This window comes from Podarcis erhardii (genome assembly GCF_964252035.2).
Source record: "Podarcis erhardii genome assembly, chromosome: 1".
NCBI classification, from domain to species: domain Eukaryota; kingdom Metazoa; phylum Chordata; class Lepidosauria; order Squamata; family Lacertidae; genus Podarcis; species Podarcis erhardii.
This window is the reverse complement of record NC_138497.1, coordinates 115172963-115197111: the sequence shown is the minus strand read 5'-3', so window position 1 is coordinate 115197111 and position 24149 is coordinate 115172963. Positions and strand designations below refer to the sequence as shown.

Below are 24149 nucleotides of genomic sequence, written 5' to 3'. Positions count from 1 at the left end.
AGTGGGCAGCTGCTCTTTCTAAGGAGGTTTTCCCTTGTTCCCCTTGAAGGACCCATGATAAGCTTTGAGAACCCAAGGGTGCCTCAGACCAGTGGCGTAGCGTGGGTTGTCAGCACCCGGGGCAAGGCAAGTAATTTGTGCCCCCTAACCCGTGGATTTGCGCCCCCTAACCCTACCCCTAACCCTAACCCCCAGATGTTGCGCCCGGTGCGGCCGGCCCCCCCTGCACCCCCATGCTACGCCACTGCCTCAGACTACAGTTGGGAAGGGCGAGGGGAAACCCTACTTTTGGGGATCAGGGGCTATTTCAGTTTGGATAGTTCAAATACCTCAATTTTTCCCTGGTTTCCACTACCACAGAAATCACAGTGCAGGTGAAGCAAAAGGTAAAGGACCCCTGGAAGGTTAAGTTGAGTCAAAGGTGACTATGGGGTTGTGGCACTCATCTCACTTTCAGGCCGAGGGAGCCAGCATTTGTCCACAGACAGCTTTCCGGGTCATGTGGCCAGCAGGACTAAACTGCTTCTGGTGCAACGGAACACCGTGACGGAAGCCAGAGCTCACGGAAATGCCGTTTACCTTCCCACCGCAGTGGTACCTATTTATCTACTTGCACTGGAATGCTTTCGAATTGCTAGGTTGGCAGGAGCTGGGGCAGAACAACGGGAGCTCACCCCATTGCAGGGATTCAAACCGCCGACCTTCTGATCGGCAAGCCCAAGAAGCTCAGTGGTTTAGACCACAGCGCCACCCACATCCTTTTTCACAGTGCAGTGGAGAAGAACACTATCACCCTGATCCATCTGAAGACAGGTCTTGTATTAGACAGACGTGTCAGGCTTCTGAAAAATGCCTTCTGCACCTGCCAGGTTAGAATACATGGATTTATTTTTTTCCCCAGTAGACTTTCCCCCTCTAGGAACAACCCTTGTAATTTTAAGTGGCACTAATGGTAATGCAGTAGATGACTGTAAATAGTAACTTAGGAATTATTGCTCTTAGATGTTTGACTATTTAATTGATAGATGCCCTTGTTCTGACTCTTTGAGTGATTACCAGGTAGTCTGGCACACGGCTAGAGGCTGTAACCTTAATTGTGACTGATTAATTTGGCTGAAATATGTTGCAAAGTCAATTCAGCTGTTTCGTTAAACTGATTGAATTGCATCCAGCTATTAGAGGTGTTTGAAGGAAAGGTAGCTGACAGATGATATAGGAGCATGAACCTCTGCATTAAGCTATAAAATAGCCATTAAGGAAACCTGTGCCAAAATTGAATTGTTCCACTGAAATTTGACTTCCAAGCCTAATGCTAATTAAACAATATATGCTTAATGGATGTCAAAGAGTTAATTAGCGCACCGGATGGCCTGTGCATGGGTTTTAAATATTTCTACATTTCACCAGCCTTTGGGGGGGGGCATTATTGCTTCTGCTGTTTTGTTCTGTTAGCAAACTTAAGAAACGCAGGCAGAATAATTTAACCGAGCGACTTTGGAAATGCATGTGAATTACTTAGGCATTGTGGCCTGTTGTCCCTTCTTCATCTTAATTCTCCTTGAGTATATTTGAATCACCTCTGTTGTCATGGAGCACAGTTTAAACAACAACTGTTGATTGCTCTGAAATTCTACCAGATGTTGTGGTCTTAATATCGTTCGGGTCACAAAAGGATCACCCACTGCTGAATGTACGTGGGATAACAGGGTACAGTGTCCCAGAAGTCATTTTGCAGGAGTTTTGTACCCCAATCTCTTTCCAGATTTTGAGCCATGTTTCCCAACGTGGGGCACACCCCACAGGGGGCAATTTGGGAATCAGTTATTAACACTGTTTTTTTTTCAACTGTCCTTTCGTTCTTTTATTTTTCTCTTTCATGGATGTCATGTTCTTTGGAAGCTTGCGTACACCAAGTTAATGGCCTTTTAGGCTTCCTCCATGTGAATAGGAGTTCACTTTTTGAATAATAAGAATTATATGTCACTGGGGAGGGGGGGAGAACAGGATTTTAGAGATGCTTAGATGGGGCATGGCCCAAAAAAGGTTGGGAACCACTGATCTAGAGGTTGGGATGGCAAATCCATGAAAAGGAGTCCAGTCATCTTTTGCCCCGCCTCCAATAAACATGGTTATGCTATTCCAACTCCTTTTGTTCCCATCTCACTATCAACTTAGTTCTGTTCCCAGATAGGTTTCTCTAAATGATTCCTGGAAATAAAACACGTGGGCCTCTTCCTCCAGACATCTTTTTCATGACACCTTCATGGTGATTTATGTTTATGATCCTGCCTTCAGTACAATTTTTTTTGAGGCAGTTGGACTGCTTCATTTCCCTTCAAAACATATCTTGTAACTTGGTGCAGAAATCCCATAACTTTGCTTACCACAAATGCCCATTTTTTTGTCCTGCTTTCATTGTGCTATAACCCCTCTGATCAGCAACAGAGTGGGTGGCATTGGGGAAGCTCAGTTGGTTAGAGCATGGTCCTGAATATGCCAAGGTTGCAGGTTCAGTCCCCACAAGGGACAGTTGCCTATTCCTGCATTGCAAAGGGCTGGACTGGATGATCCTCAGGGTGCCTTCCAATTCTATGATTCTATGAAATCTGTCACTAATGCATCAGGGCCACAAAACCTCTGTCCTGGAGGGCCAGTCAGATTTCATACCAGCAGAAGAGTTTATTTGGGAAGGAGGGACTGGTGTAAAAAATCTTGAACAGGGAGCTTCGTAAGACCACCTTGATGCTTCCATCTGAAATTTGTGATAAACATTACTTTAGAGGCCTTTTTCTTAAAAAAAAAAAAAAAAAGGGTTACTTGCTGAAGTCTTTCGGAAACTGTTTTTGAATCAGTGTGAAAAAGAAAGGAAGCAGAACGGACATTTGGCTCTCTTATAGTATAACTGTACGAATGTAGATGTTCTTACAACGTTAACCTCAAAGTGTATTTGTTGCTTTTTCAGTAACTTTGCAGCCTCCTTTATAAAAATAGTGGTTCCTCTGTCAAAATAGTCTTTTCAGGGGGGTGGGGGAGTTTAGCTTAACAGTGGTATCGTTGCTGCTACATTATTGTAATGCGCTGAGCACTTAAGCCTTAAAATAAGTATTGGGCGGATCCTTTAATAGCTGTCCATATCTATAAAACTGATCAACTATATAATACAGGCACTTGGGAACTAAAATTGCCTTCGAAACTATATTAGATTGTATAATGGCAGTTCCTGACCACTCTTCCAGATCTTCGTTCTGGAGGTCAAGGGAGGCTTTTCAGGAAGCGAGTGAACAAATTCAAGAAGCATTTGTAGTATTTTAGGACCCGAGGGAAACTACTTGGAACTGACTGTATGGCAAAACTGCAAGAACAGTGTGGGATCAAGCAAGAAAACATTCTTTTAATGTATGCATTGGTTACCTCAGAGCAGGACTGGGGCACCCTTGGTCTGTCGGATCTGGTTGGAGCCCTAATTTACAGCCGAGAGCCATTCAAAGGGAGGTTTTTTTGCCATTCAGTTGTGTCTGGTTTGCACCTTTTGGCACAGGTTTAGGCAAGTTGACTGAAAAGCCAGTACTGCTGTGTTTCGTGGAGTTTGCTCTCAGGCAGATGGGCATAGGATTGTAGTCTTACTGGACCAGAGCAGAGAGACCTGGGTTGCAATCGCTTCGCAGCTTGGAAGCTTTGCTGGATATATCGTAGGCAAGTGACTCTCTCTCTTAGCCCAACTGGCTTCGTAGGATTGTGCAGATAAGTTGGGATAAGCCCATGCACGCTGCCACGAGCTCCTTGAAGAAAAGGTTGGATATAAATGGTGAGCGGTGGATGAATGGGTTTAAGTAGGCCTAACCCTTCCCTCTGTTGGATTGTAGTCCTTTGTGTTTTAAGGCATTCCCTCTTCTCTCTCCCCCGCCCCCCCCCCAGCTTTCTTTCATGAATGCCCCACGCACCGGAAAGAGCAGCAGACAAAAAGGCTACAGAGCTAAATATCATAAAAGACAAAGATGGGTTTTGTGTTTGAAAACATTGACAGAAGCACAGTTGACGCGCCGTTCCTTCGTTCTTAGCACACTCATACAAAAGCTCCACACCAATGACAACAGATGTCATTGACGAGGATTTAAGGATGAAATGAGTAATGACTGTCAATGCCCAGGATCTATCCAGATCACTTTCTGTTTATCCCTCCCTCTCTTTTATTTCAACAGTGCTGGGCCTAAAGGCGATAACATTTACGAGTGGAGATCTACTATCCTCGGTCCTCCAGGTTCTGTGTATGAAGGTGGTGTCTTCTTTCTGGATATCACGTTTTCATCCGATTATCCATTTAAACCACCAAAGGTAAGCATTTGTGGCTCTCTGTATTTTTATATGCAGCTTCTCCATCCTTGAATGTATCTCCATACTTCACATTTGTACCAGTGTTCATGAGACGCTTGCACATTTGACTATCGGGGAAAGAGAAGACTCCGCAGCTCTGAGATTTCAAGTGTAGCCCAGGATCTCAAATAAACCGGTGACCGTGCCAAGCTGTACAATATGCAGCCCAAGAATCCACATTTAACTTGCACTCAGTGTGTTGCAGAACTTACAACTCAGGGTTGGCAATTTCCTGAGGTGGGAGGAAATGAATTCTGTCAGCGTGCCAGTAGCTATTAATCTCCCCCCATCCCCCTTAGATAGTTTAGGGAATGTTTATGGTTGTGATTCCATTCCCTCTCACACATGCAGGAAAACATTCCTAAATGGCTAATAATAGACTTCCGGAGGCGGCGCCTCCGACAAATGGCGGATTCCCTCTAATCTAGAGGGAGAAAGCCCCGCAGAAATCGGGTCCTACCGCTGCAGCGAAGCGGGGACCCTTTCAAAAATCGCAGGCGGGTGAAGCCTGCGACCGTGGGACTCGGCGGGCACCTTTTGCGCCCCCCTGACCGGTAAAGGAGCCCTGCAAAGAGCTCTGGAGCGAGACGGGGTGCTGGCGTGGTGCTGAGAGTCAATCGCTACTTCTGCGGAGCGAAGCTGCACAGCTGATGTCGGAGAGCGCTGTCCTTTTTCCTGTGAAATTCGGCTCTTAAACAACAACCCGTGAGTAGGACAATTAAAAGACCGGGAGATCAAAGGAACTGCTCCTTTGATCAAAGAAACAATCTGGAATTTGGCACCGAAGCGGGAAGGTGTAAACAGGAAGTCCGCCTTCCGCTTTTTGTAATCAGACTGAAGCAAAGATCTTAAAAGCTAAAAAGCCAGGAAAATTGATCTTAAAATTGAAATCTCCTGCATCTATAACCCCCCTCGACAGCAGGAGAAAAGGGGGGATGGAATTTTGACCCTTTAATCCTGCAGAGAGAATGAAAGAATATAAGCCTCCATTGTCCCAAACCTGGGGACGGAATGTCAGGACAGAAAGCAGCCGGTGATGCCCATTAACTGGAAACGGAAAAATCATTGACAGATAGAACTCAAAGAGAAATAAAATAATTCTAATGCTCTTTCTGCTTGTTTGCTTTATACTGAAAGGAAACAAAGTATTTGAAAATCGAAAGTAAATTTCCCCTTGCTGGTTACGTTTTAAGATGGATGTTAAACAGTAACTGTATCCTCCAGAGGGAGCTAGCTAGCGTGTTTGTTCCAACTCACAGGGAAGGAATAAGGGAAAATTAGACCGTGGGAACAGCTATTTGACCTTGACAGATATGATTACGGAGGAAGCCCTTCTTGAGGCCCTTGGCAAAATAAATGTGGTACTGCTGCAGCTGGATGAGAAAGTGACCTTGATGAACCAAAAGTTGGACTTGATATCTCTTGCAGCAAGTAAATCCCGCATGACCAAAAGATGCAACATTGGAAGATTGAATTTGGAGAACATTTGCCAGACCTTGGAGTTAAGGACGCTTTTAGCTCTGGTGGGACTGTGAAACAAGTTGATGATTACTTTTGGATTAACTATCTTATGGATTACAAATTAAACATCGGGGAGTGGATTACCGGGGATTGGGACAATCTGACAAAAGAAGATGGAGAAAACTACTGTATGGACTTCCCCGGAGATCCGCCCCCCAAGGAGAAAGGGAAAAAAAGATGCAAGAATCCAGCAAGGGATAAGGATGTGTGCAAGCATAAATGGGTACAAGAAAACCTGAAGAGGGGGCGTAGAAAGGACTTGAGAGCCTCAGATATTAGAACACCGGACTAATGGACAGGATACAATGGTGTAAGGACTGACATTATCCGAAACCAGGAAGAAGGGACATTGGATAAAATTAGAATGAGAATTTACTTTTATAAAATACTTTATTTTTGGAATTAGTGTAATGCTAATGAAATATTAAAATGTGGTTGAAAGGAACCAATTGGCTTTAGCAGAAAGGTTGGAAGGAGATAAGTTTAAATATGGTTTAAATTTTGAAATTTTAAGGTTTTGAAGGTGAGATAAGGTTAAAGAAGTTATTGGTAAACGGAACTGTAAAATTTTCAATGTTAATGATTTTGAAATGAAATGAAGTTCAAGTAATAAGGTAAAATAAGAACATGCAATAATGGATTGACAGATGAAAATTTGAAGTTAGAACATATGATGATGAATTTAAGGGTAAATCAAGAGGGTATGAATTTGCTGAATTAATTTTTAAATGGAATACAAAAAAGGGAGGTGAGAGGAAGTCAGGAAAATAAGTAAATGATCGTAAGAAATTGAAAAAAGGGATTTCTATTTTTTCTTTTTTTCTTCTTTTTTATGTTAAACTTTTGGTTTTTTATATTTTTTTGGCTCTCCCCCCCCCCCCCCCCCGTTAATTGATATGTAACTTTTTTCTTGTTAAAATCTAATAAATATCATTAAAAAAAAAAACTAAATGGCTAATAATATCCTCTTAGTTCCCCCTCTCCTACCAGCCTTTGATCAGGTGAGTATTCTGGCTAGTGTGTTAGAGTCCCTGGGAAACCAGTGTTTCCCAAATTTGGGTCTCTGGCTGTTTTGGACTACAATTCCCATCATCCCTGACCACTGGTCTTGCCAGCTAGGGATGATGGGAGCTGTCGTCCAGAAACAGCCGGAGACTCAAGTTTGGGAAACACCGGTCGAAACCTCTGTGTTTCGGCTGCCTCAAACTGAAACAGAAAATTAACCATTTCAAAGAAACAGTTGCTTTATTAAAGCAATGTGAGTTAACTACCCAAAGCAGGGAAATTCTGAGATGAAATGAAGTGTAACACTCAGCTTGAACTAAGCTAACTTTGTGCTCCTGTCCGGTCTCTGTGGCCATCATACGTAATGGCAAGGTAAGTTTATTAGCATAATGCTGTGCACACAGTCCAATTGCGTCTACTTCATTCTTTTCCTGACACAGGCAGGTAAGTAAAGCAGGAAGGGGACAGCTTAGTCTGAACCCTGGGATCATGGCTTGCTCCACTCCAAGATATGATCAGTAAGTCAACAACAGGCCATGGCTTAGGGCAGGCAAGCAATAGTGGTTTGTTAAGGCGAAAGAAACCGCAATGCTGGGTTCGGCTGTAGCATTAAGTTATATGCTTTCTGGTTTGTTTCCCCACTCTCTCCAGGGGAGGAGCGATCAGGCTTCACATGCAAGTATGGTTTACTAAACCAAGATCCTCGGCCTCATGTGAGAATGGAGTCAAACTCTTGATTTAGCAAGCGAAAGTGCAGCTTCAGCAACTGAAGTTAGTACAGTGACCATACCTCTCAACTGAACTGATTCAATCGGAACATCCCTTTTTTGGGGACCGTTCTCTTGAGAGCACGGTGCCCAAAAACACGTGTTTTGCCACAGCCCCAAAAGATGTGGGGTGCGATCTTGCGCCTGTGACGCACATCCTGGTTTTCTGCATTCACCCGTTGGAGGGTATTCAGTGACTTGTGTCAATCATTATCGTTTTCTGCATAAGCAACATTGTAAGACCACTTGACCCAATTACAGAGATTTTGATAAGTGCCCATAAACGTATAAGGAGGGTGTTGAAAGCCAGTTCTTACCTTTAGGCAGTTTAACTTGAAACCGAAAGTAACTGACATTCTCCAATCTTGACCACAATTAGTTGGCACTTAGCTGGCATTCATGTGACCTGAAAAGAAAAGTACCAGTGTGAATAGACTTAAAAGTACCCACGAATTAGGAAAACCCAAACGAAGCAATTCGCAAACTGACAGGTTGAGGACAATATGATATTTTCTGAAATCTTGTATAGTCCCTTATGTCCCACTGATTCCAGTAGTATTTAAGAGTTTATGAGATGTACGCTGAATTGTAAAGTTGTTTATTAATCTCAAATATTGTGGTTTTGATTACAGAGAACTGCTTGACTTCCACTCATATTTCTGGTAACTGTTGACAAAATCTGTCATAATTGTTTTGCTTCTGCAATAAGGCGGGTTAAATCACTTGGAAAAGCAAGGTCTAATGAATGGGACCTTCTATTTCAAGAACTACATCTTGATATTAATTATCTAATTATTTTTTTTAAAGGAATACTGGTCTTAATGCTGTTCTACCAAATGAAAATTAGGGCCAAACTACATATAATAAATGGGACGCAGGTGGCACTGTGGGTTAAACCACAGAGCCTAGGTCTTGCCGATCAGAAGGTCAGCGGTTCAAATCCCCACGATGGGGTGAACTTCCGTCGCTCAGTCCCTGCTCCTGCCAACCTAGCAGTTCGAAAGCATGTCAAAGTGCAAGTAGATAAATAGGTACCGCTCCAGCGGTAAGGTAAACGGCATTTCCGTGTGCTGCTCTGGTTCTCCAGAAGCAGCTTAGTCATGCTGGCCACTTAACCCGGAAGCTGTACACCGGCCCCCTCGGCCAATAAAGTGAGATGAGCGCCGCAACCCCAGAGTCGGTCATGACTGGACCTAATGGTCAAGGGTCATTTTATCTTTACCTTTACATATAATAATGCTTGAATAGCTCTACACTTAAGTATAGCATACTTTTTGAGAAATGGCTATTGCTTGTTCCAAGTTGGAAATCCAGCTTAGGTGCAAGGAGGGAGGCAGGGGACCCAATATGTATCATGCCGCCCCCCCCCCCGAAGATACTTGTCCCCTCCTCCAACCCTGTGCATAAGGGCAGAGCTACAAGACTAAAGTTGTGTGTATTTGAGTCTTCCGTGTTGGAATCAATTATCATTTGCAAAATAATGTTTATGCTAGTGATTTGTTTGTCTAACCCTGTTTCTTTTGGGGGGGGGGCTGGGAATATGGAAAACACGGCACACAAAATTGTCCCGAGTGTAATTTCATGTGCTCGCTCATATCGTATAGATATTTATGCCAGCATAAATGTTTGTTTAAAAAATTGCAGCTGCGTAGCAGATGTTTGATGAAGAAGATTCAGAAATCTGCTGTTGTACAAATAAGACAAAATGTTAGCTTTGCGAAGCTGGTTAATCTGTTGAAGACATGCCGCAAAAATCAAGGGACCTAGATCCCAACTCCTCACCTCTGCTCCCCCTGCCGTTTCGTGCCTCATCTAACAAGTTGTATATTCTGGCTGAGATCCAAAGAGCTATTTTTGACATACCCAAGAGACTGGGTATCCCCAGTGGGCTTTTGGATTTAAAAACCAAGCAAAAAACCCTCCACACACAAGCTTGCTTTTGAAAGTTCCCAGATAGTTTGCCATACAGCATGGAGTGCTACTGGGGGTTTTTTGGAGGAGGGGGGGGGACGGGATCCCAAACCCAAAGGCCCCTTTTGATGTGATTCTGCAGGGTAGTAAATTAGAGAGCTCTTTGGTCTGATCCTGCAGAGGGTAGCCTGTGTGTGGAACTAATTGTGCATTTATCCGGATCGTGTACAGTCGATCTTTTCTCTGTCCATCTGTCCCCACGTGGCCTAGCAAAGAGAGGAAATGAAATCCGTCCTCACAGTTCTGCAAAAGCCAAAGAGCCTGGTCTTGAATTTGGAACAGAACAAAGTTGCTCGGAGTTATGCATTTTTATTTATTTTTGCAAAGCACCGCCCTCTGCAAAAAGAAAAAGGGGAAAGCATTGAAAGGACTGTTGTTTTGGTTTGTTTGTTTCCTCTGGCATGCAGTGCCATTAAGAGTTTGGATTACCCTTTGCGCCATAAAGTATTCCTTCTGTAACTAATGCATTTCAACTCTGTGCGGGGTTTGTACAGAATGTTAAAGTCAATTAAAGCAGAATGATGACACAAATTAGAGCGTGGTGTGCCTCACACATAATGATGCCGTCTAATGGGGAAACATAAGTGTTTTTCAAGTCCTTTGAAGGCGAGCAGCTCCCTGTTCCATCCGTGAAAATCTCCCATGGGAATGTTAATGCTGGACAGATCATGTGATAGTTTTAGACTATCCAAGTTCAATAGAATAGTCCCCATGCACATGCAAACCTGTGTGTTTGTGTGTGAGAGAGATCTCCTGTTCCAAAGTATTGTGAACAGTATTGTGTTCATTTCATTTCTATATCACTCTAGGGAAACTTGGAAAATATTTAGTTGTCCTCCAGAGCCCCTATGTTGGCCTGATTCATAGACTATGGTTGAGGGCCATGTATTCCTTCCTCGCTCCTCTGCTCTCCATCCAAGTTGGTGCCCATCACTGCATACTGTGGTTGTGAATCCCAAAGTTTAACCATGTGCTGCACGAAGCTCAGTCGGTAGAGCATGCGTAGGCAAACTAAGGCCCGGGGGCCAGATCCAGCCCAATTGCCTTCTAAATCCGGTCCGGGAATCAGTGTGTTTTTACATGAGTAGAATGTGTCCTTTTACTTTAAATGCATCTCTGGGTTATTTGTGGAGCCTGCCTGGTGTTTTTACATGAGTAGAATGTGTCCTTTTATTTTAAATGCATCTCTGGGTTATTTGTGGGGCATAGGAATCCTTTCATTTTTTCCCTTCAAAATACAGTCCGGCCCCCCGCAAGGCCTGAGGGACAGTGGGCCGGCCCCCTGCTGAAAAAGTTTGCTGACCCCTGCGGTAGAGCATGAGACTCTTAATCTCAGGGTTGTGGGTTTGAGCCCCATGTTGGACAAAATATTCCTGCATTTCAGGGGGTTGGACTAGATGACTCTCGGGAACCCTTCCAACACTACAGTCCTATAATTCTACCCTTTGTCCGCCCTGAATCTTCCAATGTTCTTGCCCCCTGGCAGGCACACCTAACCTTAGTTGGCCCATTCCCTCAGCCCTGATGGTTCTAGCCTTCTGGAGAGCTTGTCACTGGACACTGAGGTCCAGCTCTGAGGACCTTCTGGTGGTTCCCTCACTGCAAGAATTGAGGTTGCAGGGAACCAGGCAGAGAGCCTTCTCAGTAGTGGTGCCCTCCCATCAGATTTCAAGGAAATAAACAACTGAAAATCTGACTTTTAGAAGACATCAGAAGGCAGCCCTGTATCGGGAATTTTTTTAAGTCTGACGTTTTACAAATTTTTATATATGCTGTAAGCTGCCCAGAGTGGCTGGGGAAACCCAGCCAGATGGGTGGGATACAAATAATAAATTATTATTATTATTATTATTATTATTATTATTATTATTATTATTACAGTGGTAACCTTGGCAGTTGAATGGAATCCGTTCCGGAAGTCCGTTCGGCTTCCAAAACGTTCGGAAACCAAGGCATGGCTTCCAATTGGCTGCAGAAAGCTCCTGCAGCCAATTGGAAGACCCGGAACCTGCATCAGATGTTTGGGTTCCAAAGAATGTTTGCAAACCGGAACACTCACTTCCGGGTTTGTGGCATTCCGGAGCCAAAATGTTCGACTCGCAAGGCGTTCGCGAACCAAGGTTTGACTGTATTGTCTTCAGCTATTTTCTAGCCACCCTGAACTATTTACTTAAATTTCCCCTAACAATTTAAATGGGCTGGCTTAGTTGCACACAGGCTCCTTAACCCATTTCTCCCAAAACTCCAGACTCCTTTGCAGCGATCAAACAGCAAATTTATATAACTTTATATCTCTCTCTGATGTTTTGGCCTTAACATGCATGGAAATGGAACAGAGCTAGTCATCTGAGTGCCAGTTTTGTCTATCTCCCAGGCACAGAAGGACAATACAAAATAAATTCCCCTATGTTGTTGTGGTGGTGGTTTCAAAGTGGGGTTTCAAAATGCTGTCTGCATGCCTGCCAGGGAGGGGAGGGTGAACCGCAATAAAGCTTTTAACACTGAGATCTACATGGCAAACATGAGTCAAGACAGCTGCTTGAAAAGTGGCAGTGGCGGGGAACCACTTTTCAGATGAGCCTTACAGAATGAGCAGCAGCAACAAAAAATGAAATGAAATGAAAGGTCTCTATAGAAAAAAAGTTCTCCCACGGAGGGTGAATAATTCAAGGCTGGTTTCAAAAAGCTGGCAACAAGCTGTGCATGAAGAGCGTGTAATGATTCTCTCTCTCCCCCCCCCCTGCAATTTACACCCCCCCCTTCTACCTCTAGGTTACGTTTCGCACTAGGATCTATCACTGCAACATCAACAGTCAAGGAGTCATCTGTCTGGATATTCTGAAAGACAACTGGAGCCCTGCTTTAACTATTTCAAAGGTCTTGCTGTCTATTTGTTCTCTCTTGACAGACTGCAATCCTGGTAAGGCAATGGCTTGTTTTGTTTTGTTTATTTTATTTTTTTTTAAAGGACAGGAATTACTAATTGGGTAGTAAGCAGAGTCAAAACAATTCCTAGCCTCAGTTGTAAAAAAAAAGGGGGGGGGGGTTAGAGATTGTTCAAAGTACAATGACTGTGTGAACAATTACATAAATGTGGGATCAGACCGGGATGAGATAAATTCAGGTTGAAAAGGTGGGTTCTTTTCCTTTTACACAGGGCGGCCTGGAAACGGATCCTCTTTGTTCAGGTTGTGTTTAAACCTCTGAATACCTGGACTTTGAAGTAGAATTGGCCGCGGATTCAGACTTTGCATTCAGTTTAATGGCGGGATGCACTCTCAGCACTCCCAGTTTGCTTAAGATTAAATCACAAAATCTGCAAAGCCCTTGAGATACCTTCCCATGTACAAAGTTGTAGGTTTGTCCAGCTCTAACTTACTTTAAAAAGGTGGAATAAGAAAGACTGCTAATGATGGATTGCCAACCATTTTGGACTAGAGGGCACATTTTGAATGTTGAGAGAGTGCTGGGGGCACCATTCACAAAATCGCAGTTTGAAATGTTCAGGGGAAGGGGAGAGTTTTGACAGAGAAAAGGAAGACATTGTTGGAGAACCAAACCACACACACACAAAAATTGCTTCTTGTCCAGAAGTGACCGCATTCTCTTTCCAGCTGACGTTTAGGTCAAGCACCTTGTCTTTTGAACAATGATTCCTTGAGGAGGTTCTGCCCCGCAGCTTAGGTTGGAAACAAGTGTGGCGAAATGAACTATTGTGATGCTGATGTGTCTCTGATCTTGACGCGCCGTCTCCCTCCCTCTCCTCCCATTTCTTCTCCTGTCGTCCCCCTCCCCCCTTTCCCCATGCACCCAACTCTTGCAGCTGATCCTCTGGTAGGAAGCATAGCTACTCAGTACCTGACCAACAGAGCCGAGCATGACAGGATAGCCAGGCAGTGGACCAAGAGATACGCAACATAAGCCACGAACCGACGGCTTGGTGTGCGGCGCCAAGGTGCACGGAGGCAGCCCCTGCAGTGTGCAACCGATCTTTATAGCCTTTACAATACGGACTTCTGTGTATATGTTATACTGATTCTACTCTCTGCTTTTATCCTTTCAAAGACGGGGATATCGCTTCCCCTCGACCCTTAACCCCTTCCCTCCCCAACCACGAGAAACAGAAAGGAAAAGGTAAACGCTATCCAGAGTAGAACTTTGTAGCTGTAGATTAGTTATGTTTAAAACGCCTACTTGCAAGTCTTGCTTCTTTGGGATATCAAAATGTATTTTGTGATGTAACTAAGGATACCGTTCCTGAAGTCAACCAAATATTATAGTGCATTTTAGCCTAATTCATTATCTGTATGAAGTTATTAAAGATAGCTGTAGATTACTAGGAAATTACGTCATTTGTATTAAGCCCAGATCTATTTCCGATATGTGGTACATGCTGTTGTGAAAACTGTTTTAAACTTCTACCTTCGTCGGTTTGTAATGAAAGGGTTTCCCCTCCCCTCTTTTTTTTCTTTTTTTCTTTTCCTTTCACCCCCTTTCCCTCCCATCGCCACCACCTTGTAGCTCAGAAGAGAGCATCCACTGTATCATCTCAAACACAAATAAACATGTTCCCCCCAAGGAATAGTTTCTTTGTTTTCGTATTTGAAGCTAAAAATCTAAAGCATACTACAGCAGGTTAGAATGTAGGGCTGTTTAGAGACGGACGCCCACAGTGCCCCCACCCACAGGCAGAAAGCCAGCATGAGGGAAAAAGGAAAAACCTGAGCATAAGATCTATTGCTCTTGTCTAGACTTGTAGTTTGCCTCTGACTGGTGCTCCTGAGGGACAAACTTCATGCTGAACCTTCTGCTATTCTAGTTCTCTGCATGTTAAGTCTAAGGCACCAGCAATATCTTAGGCCTGGGAGAATGGATAGATCCCATCATCATCATCCCACAACCACCTGGAGCCATCATAAGTCACCCCCCACGCCCCAGGATCTTACATTTATTTATTTTGTAGCTTTTTTTTTTTTTTTTACTTGTCAGTAGCCATGAAAGGTAAATGCATCAAAAATCAAAGATGCAAGTATTTGAAAGAAATGAATGGTAAGCAACAAGAGGGGCAAAGTGGGGTGGGGTCAGAATTATGGCATATTAAAAGGTGGGATAACCCTTTCCTCTCCTGCCACAGTCCTGATGAAAATCCATATGTGCGCTCACACACACACACACACACACACACACCTGTAAACTGCTATCAGCCCTGGGATAGACGTTCCCCACAGACTTAGAGCTTTGACGCGCCATTGCTGGGACCACAGCAAGGGAGGAAAAGGTTAAGCCACCTCTCTCCATGGTCCTGATTGAAATCCTCCCCCTCCTATTGTGCCTGCTTTTCGCCATTTTAATAACATGCATGCAAGTGCAAATCACACGCCTACTGTTTTGGTTTGGCCCTCCATTGTATTTAAAAGACGGACAGACCTGCTGAGGAGCAATTGATGCTTAATATATAGCGATGTCCGTGCAAATGGGTTTGCTGCGGTGGATACCGTGTGCTCACGTAAGCAAATGTCTAGGAGACTCTTAGCCACAGTTCTTCCACGGATCAGAAGTTAGAGAGTGATACGATTCTTCTCTCCCCTTGGCCAAACAAATAATACGCAACAAGTTTATCAAGCGGCTACATGCATTCCATATTATGAATGGGTTATATTGGTAAATGATCATCTGCAGTCTTCCTTTATTGATGGGGCCAATGGCGGGGTACAAATGTTGGTTGGGGCAGGGCAGTCGTGTGCCTTGCTAATTCATAGCAAATCCTCGAGCAACCCACCTAATAATGTGGTTTCCTCATGGATATTTTTTTACAGTTTGTTCTCTTCCTCCCCTCCCTCTAATTTACCATAAACGAGCTAGCTTTTGCAAGTCAAAATGGAAAGGTTTTCAAATTGGTGGGCTTAATTCCCTGCCCCACCCCCCGTAAAAGGCGCTGTGGATTTTGCTGAGATTATAACTTATATCAGATTGCAGGCAGTTCTGTGGTTTAGACAGAGGTGTAAAATTGCAGTTTATCTAATCATGTTAAACTGTCTTCCAAAGCAGCTTGGCTGCATGCTGTGTATACCCGCTTTTCTCAAAGTGGAATGAACAGTGAGCTGTTAAATCAGAAACTAGAACATTAATATTAATAATAACAATAGTGGAGGCAAATGCACTTTTATAAGTGAAACATAGGTTCTAATTAACTAGTCGTTCTGAGTACAACCCGACAGGATGGTCTCCTGCACAAGCCCCAGTGAAATTAATGGAATCTCTCCAAAGTCGTGTTTTTGCACAATTTCCACTCAGGAGATTGCTGAGGAGAATCTCCCGGTAGAAGGTACCCTTTGCAACTAAGGCCTGATTCATACATAATAATAATAATTATGATAATAATTTATTATTTATACCCCGCCCATCTGGCTGAGTTTCCCCAGCCACTCTGGGCAGCTCCCAATCAAGTGTTAAAAACAGTACAGCATTAAATATTAAAAACTTCCCTAAACAGGGCTGCCTTCAGATGTCTTTTAAAGATAGGATAGCTGCTTATTTCCTTCACATCTGAAGGGAGGGTGTTCCACAGGGTGGGTGCCACTACCGTGAAGGCCCTCTGTCTGGTTCCCTGTAACCTCACTTCTCGCAATGAGGGAACCGCCAGAAGGCCCTCGGCGCTGGATCTCAGTGTCCGGGCTGAACGATGGGGGTGGAGATGCTCCTTCAGGTATACAGGACCGAGGCCGTTTAGGGCTTTAAAGGTCAACACCAACACTTTGACTACATGACTTTGCAGCTTAATTTTCTACCCCCAATCTGCTCTGTTCCTTCCATGTTAAGTAGTATATGCTGTGGATATTTAGATCAGCTTGGATTACAAGTATTCCCTGTGTCACGTTCCACCGTCTTCATTAAGGTGACTGGCACTCATAGAGCTGGAAGGGACCCTGAGGATCATCTAGTCCAACCCCCTGCAATGCAGGAATATGGAATATGCAGCTGTCCCATATGGGGTTCAAACCTGCAACCTTGACGTTATCAGTACCATGCACTAACCAACTGAGCTGTCCAGCTGGAAATGATCCATGCAATAAAAGTATCTACATTTCACCCAATGCAAGCCGTAAACTCATCAGAACAATGTATGAATCGAGTCTTAGACACAGGCATGAAATTCTTGCAACTTGTTTGGTGGCGATTACTTTCTCTTCCTTATGTTCTCTGTGGTGGTGACGAAGGGTTGCTTCCAGTTGATATCCCTCTATGGGTAGAAAGACTCATTGATCCAGCTGGGCCTTCTGTCAGCTGAGCAGATATCAAAGAGCTCTTGGGCCTCCCCTACAGTCCAGCCTCCCAAAATCCACCCTGGAGGCTTGGATGTTCCCTTTGGAACATCAAGTGAGAGTGGAAATCCCTGAAGACCAACTCAATCCCGGAAGGCTCCACTAGATCAAAGGGCCCTCTGTCAGCAGAGGGGTGCCAACTGGATGCAGCCCATAGCTTAGAGACAGAAAGACCTTAACTGCTTTCTTATGACTGATTTGCTATCTGTAATCCTCACCCACCAAATCTGCTGTGCATTTTTGGAAGTTTCGGAGCACCTCCTCCATTTAACAGTTATGCGCTTTGCATTTATTGGAAGTTGCATTTCAGTATTTGCAATTATCTAAGTATTGTCAGAATGCAGAGGCTTAAACATGTTGCAGGTTCATGCCTGTAAAAGGTTTGATCTCCATGTCTGACATCACAAGACCCATGTTCCTTAATTCTCTATACTTACATAGTCTGAAACAATTTTACCTCCCAATCGAAGGCCATTTTCACTTGCCATTTGAGAGGGGTTTATTAACAGCTCAGGTTCAATTTCAGAACCTGATGCAAGAGTCATTGTAAAATTTGGGTTCTGTCTGGTTTGGCAGAGGTGAACAGACTGTTCTGTACTACGTTTCTCACAATATTCTAGTCCTCACTGAGGTGGCTAGGCTGTTTCTGGGATGTGCCACCTTGGAACTGCAGATATAGAAGAGACTCATGATTTGAACGATACACAAAAGTTCCCTCTACATAGAAAACTAAATGTTGGGGGGCAGGATTTTAGCCTAGCTATATCCCTGGCATGCTAGATTTCTGTGTACATGGAAGTATTCAGTCTCCATTACTTTCCATATTGTAGAATTGGAATGGACCCCAAGGATCATCTAGTTGAGGGTTTCTCAAATTTGGATCTCCAGCTGTTTTTGGACTACAGTTCCCATAATCCCTCACCACTGGTCCTGCTAGCTAGGGATGATGAGATTTGTTGTCCAAAAACAGCTGGAGACTTAAGTTTGGGGAACCCTGATCTAGTCTAACCCCCTACCTATCGTGCAGGAATCCTTTGCCCAACATGGGGCTTGAACCCATGAGCCTGAGATTCAGAGTCTCATGCTTTACCGAATGAGCTATCCCAGCAGTTCCAGTCATATAAGCCGCAGACTTCAGTCTGCAGCACTAAAAACCTCAGCGAGATCTAGGCCTACATCTTATTTTGTAAGGGAGCACATTATATAGGGTGTGATCTGTAGGGTGCTTCTGCTAGGCAACCTTCATCCATTTCAATGGATCGTGGAAGGTCCCACTAAAATGAGTGGAGTTTATACTGCATGCATGCTTTGTAGGTTTGCACTATAACTTAAGAGAACTAAGGCCCTACAACTTCCAGGCATCGTAAGAGTGTGGGGAGAGACTCAAAAGATTTTGTTGGTTCTCGTATGTCGGAAAAAAATGCACCGATACTTTGCATGTACAACACTCCCATGGATTTACAATGAGCCGCAAATTGTATATTTCACATATTAAATATGTGACCTACAAAGCTTTCAAATATTTATGTCGCAAAATATAGAGTATAATTAAAAATCTTGTTCTGTTTTTTAATGTACTTTGTTTCATTTTGCACCTCAGATTTCAGAAACCTTTGAAGGGAGATGCTTCCTCACTATTGCCCATTGTCCTCTTTACCAAACATTTGATTATTGAGTCTGAATTCTCTTTCTGTCATCGGTTTGTCACAACCCTGTTCTTTTTCATGTAGGTTTTTTTTTTTTTTGTCTGTAAATTTTATATTTACTGAAGTAAGAGGTTGGGGTTTTTTTGTGTAAACATTTAAACTTTAAAAAAATAAGAATAATTTTGTTTCTGAACTTTTCTCTGCTTACACCAAGTGGTAGAAAGAAATTTGTATTGTTAAATAAATCAATTAGTTGTTAAACGAGAATGCGTGTCTGCTTTTTGGTGGGGGTGGGGGTGTCTCTGACTTCGCTGTGGGAGGAACCTGCACCCGCTTGTTCTGAAGCAAACTTCAGACATTAGCTGTTCTGTCATCAGGGTGACAGGAAGTGAGGTAACAGCCATGACTCTCCTTGGCCTGGAAAACACATAGCTTTCTGATAATGGGATAATGCAGGGAGAGTCACAATAGCGCTATTCTGGTGTTCAGCCAAACGTATGAGGACACAAACCGAATGTGACTGTAGATGGTCACAGCATTCCTGCTCTCTCCTGAATGCACAAAGATCTGAAAGGATATTTTACACATGTTTAGCCGTACATAAATCATACCCCTGGCATGCCCCTCTACAACCCCCTGGAGCAGGTTGGGGGTTTGGGATGCAACGCATTGGCCAGAAAATAGAAATATATGGAAAAAATGCAAGGGAAATGATTTAACTCTCTCTCTCTGTGTATCATATTTCTCCCCCATGAGATTTCATGAAGTAGAAGCTGCTGCTTCTTTTTAATGAAAATTGAAGCTTCCTTGAGGGGCCTATGCGTCAAGCTCTAAATATCAGGACAAGAGATTTTCGTGAAACCCTTTAGCCGACGATGAGGAGGATGGCGATTTGGGAGGTCATTTTCACAAAGAGGAGTGTGCAAAGTGAATTCTCCTGGCTGCACTTCTGGGTGCTGACTGTTCTACCACTGTGCTCTGCTTGCAAGTGTAGGCCAAAACTAAGCTGAGCTCTAAGGCCCGAGAGAAAGACCCAGTCACTCATTTCAGCTTTTGTATGCGATAAAGCCTGGTGTTCCTGCCTGTCCTGTGTTTCATGCACCTCTGTGAACCACATACAGTGGTACCTCGGGTTACAGATGCTTCAGGTTACAGACACTTCAGGTTACAGACTCCGCTAACCCAGAAATACTACCTCAGGTTAAGAACTTTGCTTCAGGATGAGAACAGAAATCACGCAACGGCGGCAGCGGGAGGCCCCATTAGCTAAAGTGGTGCCTCAGGTTAAGAACAGTTTCAGGTTAAGAATGGACCTCCAGAACAAATTAAGTTCTTAACCCGAGGTACCACTGTAGAAAGTATTGTGTCTGCCTGTACACACTCACTTCCTCCTCTCATCATCATCATCATAACAATAACAACTCATTGCACTCTGTGGTTGGGCATTTTGCTATTTATGTCCCCCCCCCCCCAATAGCAGTAATTTTGTATGCCACAGACAGCTTGTGCAGAGACTGCCCTCCCTCATTTTAAGGCCTGCTAAAGACAAAGAAAGAAATGCTGGCGGATTTACTTTGGCTTGTACAAAACCTAGACACTGTCTCCCAGGAGCTCTCGGGAATGGCATTACTATGGGGAGCCACAGCCAAGGGTCTCGCTTAACAAGGGCCGGGAAGAGAACAAGAGTCGCTGGCAGGCAGAGCAAACAGCACTGGGCTAAATGAACCAACCGTCTAACTTCTTGTAAGGGTACCTCATATGTTCAATCGCTAAGATAATTTATTGGCTAATTCCTCATCAGCCCTGGTTCAAAGCCATAAAAGGGCAAGTTCTCTAGATAGCGCCCAGCAAGCCAAACTGCTTCCAAATTTGTGGTGATTTAAGATCCATTGAAATCAATCAGAGGGCCTTATCGGCAGTGGCCCCCTCCCCGCAGAACGCCCTCCCATCAGATGTCATGGATATAAAGAACTACACAACTTTTAGAAGATCTCTGAAGGCAATACTTCCCAGTATTGGGAAGTTTTTAAGGTCTGATGTTTTTTTATGTTTTTATATGTGTTGGAAGTTGCCCAGCCAGATGGGCAGGGTATAAATATTTTATTAGTAATAATAATAATCTCACTTGAGTTCACACTTAAATGTTTAAGATTTAATTGAAGACTTGGATTCAAACGTGCATTAGCTGCCATGCAACAGTCTTCTGAAATAACAGTACCAACTCAAGATTTCATGTGAGATTACTTCTTTGACTGTACTCCCTTTCTCACATTCAGTTGTGACACAAAATAGGGTCTGCTTAGGGAGTTGTGTCCTCTCTGCGGTGGTGGCACTGCACTCTTTGGAGCTGAGTGGTGGAGGGACAGCAATGGGGCTGGGGGAGCTCTGGTTTCTCAGCCCCACAAACATTAGCATATCTAGGGGGCTGACACCACCATTCTGGAGCTCACTTCAGCACCCCACTGGGAGGACGTCGCTGCCTCCGCCTCCGTCTCCCTCGTGAGCCACCGCTGGTTGAAAACTAACCCACCAGGAAGCACTCCTTCGGCAGAAAAGGACCCTCCCGAGGTTAGTGAGAAATCATCATTCTGAAGCACACAAAGTGGACATAAAGAAAATAAGTGAATAAGACATGAACAATTCATTATTTACCAGAGGAACCTCTCAACATTCAGGGGAAAGGGAAATTAGGTCAATAAACAATGGTTTGACAGAACAGTTCCACTGCAGCTTTGGAGCAGGGAAAAATTATCTACTTGCAATAGACCGACAGACTTGTTCTGGATGCAAATTAATTAGGCTACAGTCCTAGACACACACAGATGTCGACCGGAACAGCTGGCATGCGGGGAAAGAGGGGGATTCCTGGTCGTGTCCTGCCTTAAATAGGGCAGGCCACGCCCCCAGAGCCAGCTGATTGGCTGGCCAGGGGATGACGCGGCCAGGAATCCCCCCAATTGCACGGGGCTGGGCTCCAGCCGCCGCCGCATGGTGGGGCCGTGAAGCCTGCAACTCCACCTCCTTCGAAGGGTGGAAGTGGCTTTGTCCGGTGCTGGGATTCCAAAGTATCGGATGCAGACCTTAGGACAGGAGAAGGGCACCTGTTGTCCTCCAGAGAGTGGATTGGACTACAGCTCCCATCAGTCCCAAACAGCATGGGACTTGGGATGATGGGAGTTGTGTACTTGACAAGTTACTTGGCTTTATAAACTCTAACAAACTTCTATTTCCCTGGGTTGCACCCTCTGTATCTAGAAACCGCTACCTCATTTTTAAGTGGCCCCATTTAATTTCCAAACAGGAATGCCCAGCTTCAGTATTATAGGGGACAATTAGGGACCCACGTGGAACGCTGCACTGTACCCCCTCCAGTCCCAACAGGAGTTCAGGGCTCCAACCCACCTGGAAGAGGAAGCTTGTAGCATGATTCAAATTTCTTGAAAGTGGGTGAGGTTTCAGGAGGGAGCAAAGGAAAAGGAAACGTATTGTTCACACACACACACACACACACATTCACACACACTCCTGGATTATTTACTGCTAAAGATTTAGGATTCAGGATTGGTAGCTTTACTGATATATATGGGTGTGGGTGTGTGTGGAAGGAGTGTCATTCCTTTCTCCCAAACATGCTCTTCATATGAAGATCCCAGGGTGGTTCACAACAGGAAAAACAAATACAAAATGAGAATACAAAATACATAGTAAAGCAGAAACAAACCAATACCTCCGCTTCCACAAACAGATTTAAAAAGCCATAGAATGTTAGTCAACCGAATGCCTGGTTGAAGAAAAACGTTTTTGCCTGGTGCCTAAAGATATGTAATGAAGGCGCCAGGCGAGCCTCCCTGGGGAGAGCATTCCACAAACCTCATGACTCAAATCTTCCTGACCCTAATGCCCCACTACCCCATAATATGTTGTTAGTTGCTGAAGCAGACCAATTCTCTGACCTCCATTTCTCCTCCAACTAACACCCTCGACCACCCCCCATCTGCCCTTGATATTCCATAGGTCCCTCAAGTCTTTACACCTAGACCCAGTGCTTTTTTTCCTAAACAAATGTTTAGGGGGTACTCTCATTTTCCTACTCATATTGAAATACAGCCCCTCAAATTACCAAGCGTTAATATTGAGATGTGGAAAATATGGAAACAACAAGGAGTAGCAGGACTAAGATATGGAGAAATGCTCCAGAGATCCAGACCGTGGGGAGCCCAAGAAATTAATAAATACAATTTGGACTATAATTTGATTTTAGTTTTTTTTTAGTTTTTTTCCCCCTTTTTAATTGAAGTATTATGACTGGATATTTAATTGGATGTTTTTTATTGGAAAATCAATTAAAATGATTTTTAAAAAGAAAAGAAATACAGCCCCTCAATGAGGCCAAACTTAGATTCACAAAATGTTTAGGGGTATGCGTACCCCTGCGTCCCCCCAGAAAAAAGCACCACCTAGACCTTTGTCAAGCTGTTTTTCTACACACTAAACACATGTTCCTTTTCATTTAATTTACTTCAGCCTGCATGCTTAAGAAGTCCTCAGACCACGAGGGAACCTTACCTTTGCGCGGCCCATTTTTCACTTATATAAATTCACAGGCCTGGGACCATCCCAAGTCCAACATTAGCTAAATAATGACTCTGCCCACCCAGAATTTCCCCACAGAGAAATGTCAGTGCTCAGGACCACCCAGTGAGCTTTACGGTGAAGACCTCTGTCTTTCCAGGCCATACACTTTTCTCCTCTATGCCTCGTATAAATACATATTTCAGAGTCTTGAAGTTTGCCAGGTTCTATATGGAAACTTAAGCCTTTTCTAACACTGATTTACTGGTGAATTCCTTCATGAAAACAACCCCCTCCCTCAAACACACACATCCCCTTCTCCCCCTCAAAACAATGATTGTTTCTTCAGGAATCTCATTAAAAACCAACCACATCTCCACTAGATGTCAGTGCAACCCCGTTTTGCAAGACGCAGAGGAAATAATTAAAAATTGTGTACTGACTGGCCTCACGCAGCCAAGCGCTCTAAATAAATGCAAAGTTTCCTAGTACTACAAGCAGGATCTGCAACACAACGTCCAAGTTTCGGGCGCTCCCATACGGGGTGCCGGCCAGCCATGGAAGCTTCCAAGATACTCCATTCTCTTTCCCCTCCCAGTGGTTTTCCATCCCTCTGCCTCAACAGTCAGCAAACACGACATGTCCACTAAGCATGCTCAGTGCTCATTGGGCTGTTTTGAAGGCAGACCTCCCACACACTTAATTCCCACTATCCCTCTCAAAAATGTGTGTGTTTGTGGTAGTTTTTGGGTACTTCAGCCAGCCTGACACCACCTTTTTTGTCTTTGTGGTGCCATTTTGGTTACACACGGCTGCAAAGTCAGGGAATGATTGTGCCTATGAGTCTATATAATCTGTCGTACCTGGATCATCTGCTGGGCTTCTTTGCAGCAAACAGAACAATATTTTAGCTAAACTGGGGAGTTGCAGCTGTGGGTTTCTGCAAACTCTTCTGCCGTGTTTAAAATGTTTGT

At 44.0% G+C, this 24149-nt stretch overlaps 1 protein-coding gene and 1 long non-coding RNA gene across 2 annotated transcripts in view; one reads left to right on the top strand and one right to left on the bottom strand.

Annotated features, from left to right (window-relative positions):
• UBE2E3 (ubiquitin conjugating enzyme E2 E3) overlaps nt 1-14217 on the top strand; it is a 96089-nt gene extending 81872 nt beyond the window's left edge. Inside the window, exons 4-6 of the mRNA XM_081849490.1 lie at nt 4200-4332; nt 12408-12555; nt 13459-14217. Of these exons, the coding sequence (XP_081705616.1) occupies nt 4200-4332; nt 12408-12555; nt 13459-13556 (379 nt within the window). The 3' untranslated portion in view covers nt 13557-14217. The remainder of the gene's footprint in view (nt 1-4199; nt 4333-12407; nt 12556-13458) is intronic.
• Nucleotides 14218-14586: 369 nt separating this feature from the next.
• Nucleotides 14587-19163, bottom strand: LOC309335445. Its single transcript, XR_014153505.1, has 2 exons — nt 16388-19163; nt 14587-15980 (listed from the first exon to the last, which is right to left on the bottom strand). It is a non-coding gene; the product is annotated as an uncharacterized lncRNA (long non-coding RNA).
• Between the last annotated feature and the right edge of the window lie 4986 nt (nt 19164-24149).